The sequence below is a fragment of the Schistocerca cancellata genome, chromosome 4 (genome assembly GCF_023864275.1).
Source record: "Schistocerca cancellata isolate TAMUIC-IGC-003103 chromosome 4, iqSchCanc2.1, whole genome shotgun sequence".
Taxonomy (NCBI): Eukaryota; Metazoa; Arthropoda; class Insecta; order Orthoptera; family Acrididae; genus Schistocerca; species Schistocerca cancellata.
This window is the reverse complement of record NC_064629.1, coordinates 149,043,277-149,049,482: the sequence shown is the minus strand read 5'-3', so window position 1 is coordinate 149,049,482 and position 6,206 is coordinate 149,043,277. Positions and strand designations below refer to the sequence as shown.

Below are 6,206 nucleotides of genomic sequence, written 5' to 3'. Positions count from 1 at the left end.
TTGTAAAGCAAATGGGATTGAAAATATGCAAGGCACTTGGCATATTACTAAATCCTCCTCAGAGTATATATTGTAAATAATATTATACATGCATAAATAAGAATTACATTTACAATCTATTAGTTATAATACATCTGCCTGGAATATCACAAGATGCTGTGGTGTTATCCAATTTTTCATTTAAAATGCTACTTCTCCTACCAAGTTCATTTATTTACATATAAAGGGTTTTCTATGCTACCAGAAGAATGATCCCGCTCTGTAAAATATGTCCCAGAGTGGAGTTACTATAGTTTCCTATCCTAAATGAATCTATGGCTTGGAACCTGGGTGTAAAAGATCGAATCCATATGCCTTGGAACCTTAGTGTAAAAGATCCATATGACATGTCAATGCATAAAGGAGGAGGATGTTAGGGTTTAATATCACATAAATGACAAGGTCATTAAAGACAGAGCACAAGACTGGATGTGTAGAAAAACACGTGTGTCCTTTTCAGTGGAACCATCCCATCATTTGCCTTAAGTGGTTTAGAGAAACTATAGAAACCTACAGCTAAATGGTCAGATAGGTTTTGAGCTGTCAACCTCCTGAATGAGAGTCCCATGTCTTACCACTGTGCCACCTGGCTCAGTACCAATGTAAAAGTTGGGACATGAGTCACACTGGAGTTTACATATCATTGATTCAGAATTGGATTATTAAACTAAATATTGAGAAATCTTTAAAATCTTACTGTTTATGTTAAACCTTAGAGTAACAGCAGATTTCCAAAAGAGGTTATCAACCTAATAAGGCATATTTCCTTCAAATGAAATACGGTTTTTCTTTTGTGAGTCACAGAAGCTGTGTGTGTGGAAGCAGTAACTGTGGAATACATTATGATCTAGCAAGTGTTGTTCATGTAAATATAATCTTGTTTTCCCCATTCTTATCCACTGAATGTGACTCTAACAAAGACAAATAAATTATTTCTCATAGATCATTGGTGATATGTTTGTAACACCAACATTGTGCCACATATTGTATAACACATGGATGCAGCTATTTGGAGAGTGTCACAGGTGACAAACTGGTCGCTGCTTGAATAAAAAAAGTAATTTTATAAAATATTGACAGTTGGCACTTCTTTTCATTGTTATATAGGGGTATTTTAATGTTTACTCCATATATACAAACTTTTCTACAACTGTTTCAGCTGAATTACAGCAAAATAACATAAGAATGACGATACTTTCTGTTGTGTTTAATTTGGCAGTTAAATTATTCTGAGATCAGTAAGTAATTTTTTTCCTTACTTGGAATCTCACTTTTACAGATATGTGGTTATTTACTTTTCTGAAAGTGCTCACAGCCCAGTAATGCATCATGGGCTGTAGTTAGGAGCCTCTCAAAAATAAAATATACCACAAATTTACAAAATGTTGCATGGGCTACAGTATTTACCATCACATTTTGTTTTAATCTGCTTTGTTTAAAGATGTCCAACACAATGAGACTGACTAATTTCATGTTTAGGCACACAAAATTTAGAGCTAACTTTTTTGCTATCTCTTATTAATTAAGTACATATATATCCAAAATGGTATTTGATAGTGAAAATAAATCCCAAATATTAAACTGAAATGTAAAATGACATGGTAATTGGACACAAACCAAGAACAAATCAAATGTAGATTTTGAAATACACAGCTTGGTAATCATGTTATAAACAGCTCACACTTTGTTTGCATTGTTCATGGGCATTACATCGGATAGTGTTGGGAAAGAAGCAGTCAAAATACATAAACATAAGTAATGATCTGATCAGCAGAGATATGGGATTTCAACTTAGCAAAGCATGGAGTCAGCATTGGCAGTACTAAGGTATCATCAGCTGCAGACAAACCAATCCAATGAATCAGCACAGATGGAGAACGGAAAGCAGGAGATTTAAGTTGCGCCCTGACATATTGTCCCCATGTGTACACTAGATCAGTGCCTTGCAGCTGTGCTTTTCTTGTGCTGCCCATGTGGAGACCATGCACATGGCTCTGGGCATCAATATCCCTAAAATTCATCTATGATATTGTTACAGCCCCATCTCTTGGTGCCTGTGCTTTTCTAGTTAGCTACCACATACGTTGGCTAGCCAAAACAGCAATATGTCAGTAAGCACCTTAAGCTAATACGTAGCTGACTCATGGAAATACTGCGCAGTTTTCACAACACAATCAGACTTGATGCCTACGAACCATTCGAGCAGTTATTACATCACAAAAACCTCAAACAGCAGCTCACACTCTGCTAGTATTACTCAATGCGTACATACAGTGTAAGCCTTCTTTTCAGGGGTGAATACAGAGAGCTGCAGAAGTAATTTATGTAAATTGAAGTACATGACCTACTCACTCAAATTAAAAAGTTAACATAAAAAATTAAAATCCAGGTTATGCAAAAATAAAACTTGGATGATGGAATCAATTTACTAAATATTAAGTACAAACTTTTATGCTTTCAAAGCACAAGGAAATCACCAAGAAAACAGAGTGGTATATGAAGTAATGGAAATATCCCACTGTATATTTTTACTATCATTTAATGATTGAAGTGGTCTTGCCATAAAGTTTCCTATGAACAATGAATAAGGTATCTGGTTTAAATTTATTGTGAGATCATATACCTTATTCTCTCTCAACTACAATTGTTCTGCATATCTGAGATATGCCAAAGAAAAGTTATTTCAGACTTCACACAAGGTTACATATTACATGAAATAAACTAAAACACTTCTGAGTTAGGCTAACAAGCTGAAAGAGGACAATAATTAGACACTTCTATTAAGTGCCTTGGTTTAAAAAGTAATGGGTATTGCCGCAGCACTCACTAACACTCAAGAACAATGACACTTTCATTATGAATTACAATAAAATTGGTGAATCATTTAAGTCATTTAACAGTTTCAGCAAAAGAGAAACCATTGTAAGGTCACTTCTGGCAGTAGGTGTTCAGTCTAACATATTTAGAATCACACAAGCAGACAAACATCTGCTAGTTCATTTGCCTTTCAAGGCGCACCCAATGAAAAATGGACTGCTAAGATTGCCAGGTTATTTAAGAATGAGTTAATAAGAAAAATTGAGATGAAAAATTATTTATAAACAACAGACCTATCTAAAATATATATTTACAAGCAATGGCAGTTTATTCCCTGAGCACAGGTTAAGTTTTAAATTAATGGTGTTCTACTGGACCACCTACACAAATGAAGGCAGCAATAATCTATATAGTATAAAAGTGTGAACAAATCACAATCAAATCCTATAAACAATGTATGTAATATGTACATAACAGATATTGTTCACTAATACACAATAGCAATTGTTTCCTAGAACAATTACAAAATCCCAGGAATGTTTGCTTATTGTGGTGTAAGACATAAAATGATTTCAGTATGTGTATGGAATAGATACCATGGCTGTACCCATAATGCTGTGCTACGCAGCTACTCCATTCCCATAACTGAAATGTTAAAAACAAATGCAACTACATAATAAAAAGCATTTATGTACACTAATAGAAATATTACGCTTGAAAATGTTTCTACTGTAAAACTGTAGAAACATCAGTTTTAATAAAAAGCACTTAGTGCTGTGGTAAGTACCAGCATCATCAAGTTTTTTATAGATTACAACACTCAGTGTTGTTTTGGTGTGTGTCCGTGTGTGCAATCAAATGCACATATTCTGTTTGTTAAAATAACACAGTAATTTTTTCCTAGTCATCTGCAAAACTGTTTTAAGGTAAAATGTCTGCTAGATCTGAAAACAGAAGGACTAGGATAGAATGTAGTTGTCAAATGGACGAAAAGTAGTGTAATCTCCAATGGCCTCCACAAAGGCATTCCCGAGCCCATCTCATGTCCCATGCTCTTATTGCAGCAGTCCTGGTTAGAAACTGCTGGAATGCAACTCCAGCACACCTAGAAACAAACATAAAGAGTGCATAATTACAACAATATCAACAACAAAAGGGAGAAATCTAAACAAGATTTATTTTTGTGCATGCTTCCACCAACCACTGAGTATTACTAAAATTAATTTATGTCAGGATTTGTACTGATGTTACCATGCTTAAGATTAAACAGTTTTTTCTCTATTATTTATCCTCAGTTACTTTTCACATTAAATACTGTATCTTGTTTCATCACAGTTCATTCATGTTCATTCAACAGCAAAGATTTTTTAGACCAATCACTTACTCAATTTCAAAATTTTAGGCGTTAAAATCTACTGTCATGTTGTTGGAAGCAGCATCTAACTTTATTTACAGAAAGCATGGAAAAGCTGTGTCTCCAGTGCAATTTCTGATCTGGTATAATGATAACATAAATACAACTATTGATTATTATGTATACATGCTAATCTGCATCTGCAACAGTTTCAGTATAAATAAAGAATAGCCTGAAACCTATGTAATTCACTTAACATGAACCTAAATGTGGGCTAAAATAAACAAAAAAAGTAATTCCACACATACTCAGTATTTCGTGAGTCCAAACATAAGCTGTTTGTGAAGAACAACTCTTCCACATCCTGCAACAGCTTAACTCTTTCTCCAACTCAAATTTACTTGGTCTTTTCCCAAATCCAAAGTGACATTCACTGACGTTGACCCCTGCCTCTATGAAAACCACACCCAAATATCACTCCACATAAAACCAACCAATAAACAAGAATACTTACACTTTGACAGCTGACATCCCTTCCGTATCAAACAGTCCCTTCCTTTGATTCTAGGCATCTACAACAAACATATCTGCTCCACCTCTGAATCCCTCAACATCTACACTGACAGCCTCTCCTGGGCTTTCCTCTCCCACAACTACCCCACAGAACTTATTCACAAGTAAATTTCCTTGGCAGTAGCCTCCTTTCACCCTCTTCCAAAAAACCCAGATGCACCCTCCCCATTTGTCACCAGATATCACCCAGCAACACATAACTCAGTCAGAGTTATAACTTACTCAAGTCAAGCCCTGAAACGAGATCCACTCTCCCTGATATCTTCCCCACACCACACAATATGTCTTCTATCACCCTCCTAATCTCAGTAAGATCCTAGTCAAACCATATGGCATTCCCAAACCATTACACCTATCTGAATGTGCCAAAGCCTCAATCATTCCCACAGTAAAACTTACTTCACAAACCCACCCACTACCACCTACTCAAACCCAACCACCAGTAAATCCTACAATGTCCAAGGCAGAACAATTTACAAAATCAAATATGTTGTTTATCAAGTAACTTTTGTCCAGTGAAGAGTGGGAATGACCCTCACTAAACTGGCTAAGTGCAAGTATGGGTATAGACAAACTGTCAACCTTGGGGACACTGAGATTCCAGTCGCAGAACACGCTTTACTGCATGACTCGACGGACCTGAGTGCCTACACCACCACTACTGTGAAATCCAGTTGACGTTAAAATGGAATGTGTCCATCCATCAGTTTTGTGACACCTTGAACTGTACTGGTGACACTTTCAATGCTGTGACCACATGTTGATGGAGGAATGGCACTCCATTCCTACTCAAGAGCTGAAACCAGAGAAGGTAGTGACATTGGACGCTGGAGTCTGGAGCAATGCTGACATTCTAATTCATCGCAAGGATGTTCCACTGGGCAAGCCAATTGATTTCAAGAGCGTTATTGTCCCCAAAACACTGCCTCGCACATGCTGCTTTATGACAGGATGCACTGTCATGCTGATATGACCATTGTCTCCAAACTGTTCCTCTAATGTACACAGTACGCAATGCTGTATAATGTGTCCACATCCTTCTGCATTTAAGGTTTTCCTAAGTGCAATAAGGGGACCACACATTAACCTCATACCACAACATCAGCTTCACCATAATTCCATGCGGGGACTAAACATGATGGCATATAAGATTCTTCGTGCATTTACCGAGCATAAACAATTCCATTTGACTGCCACAGGGTGGTCCATCACTCCAAATCACTCATTTCCAGTCATCCACTGACCAGGGGCATTGCTCTTTACACCACCTCAAGTGATGCTTGACACTGACTACAGAAATGCGTGGCTTATGAAGAGTTGCTCAACCACTGTACCCCATTCTTTTTCACTCCCTACACAGAGTCTCTGTACTAACTGGATCACTGAAAGCACTTCTGAACTGATGCATTCTGCTAACATTATG

General features: G+C 36.8%; 1 protein-coding gene across 1 annotated transcript in view; it reads right to left on the bottom strand.

Annotated features, from left to right (window-relative positions):
* Nucleotides 1-623: 623 nt before the first annotated feature.
* Nucleotides 624-6,206, bottom strand: part of LOC126183313 (mediator of RNA polymerase II transcription subunit 16) — a 295,961-nt gene continuing 290,378 nt past the window's right edge. Inside the window, exon 16 of the mRNA XM_049925164.1 lies at nt 624-3,961. Within this exon, the coding sequence (XP_049781121.1) occupies nt 3,835-3,961 (127 nt within the window). The 3' untranslated portion in view covers nt 624-3,834. The remainder of the gene's footprint in view (nt 3,962-6,206) is intronic.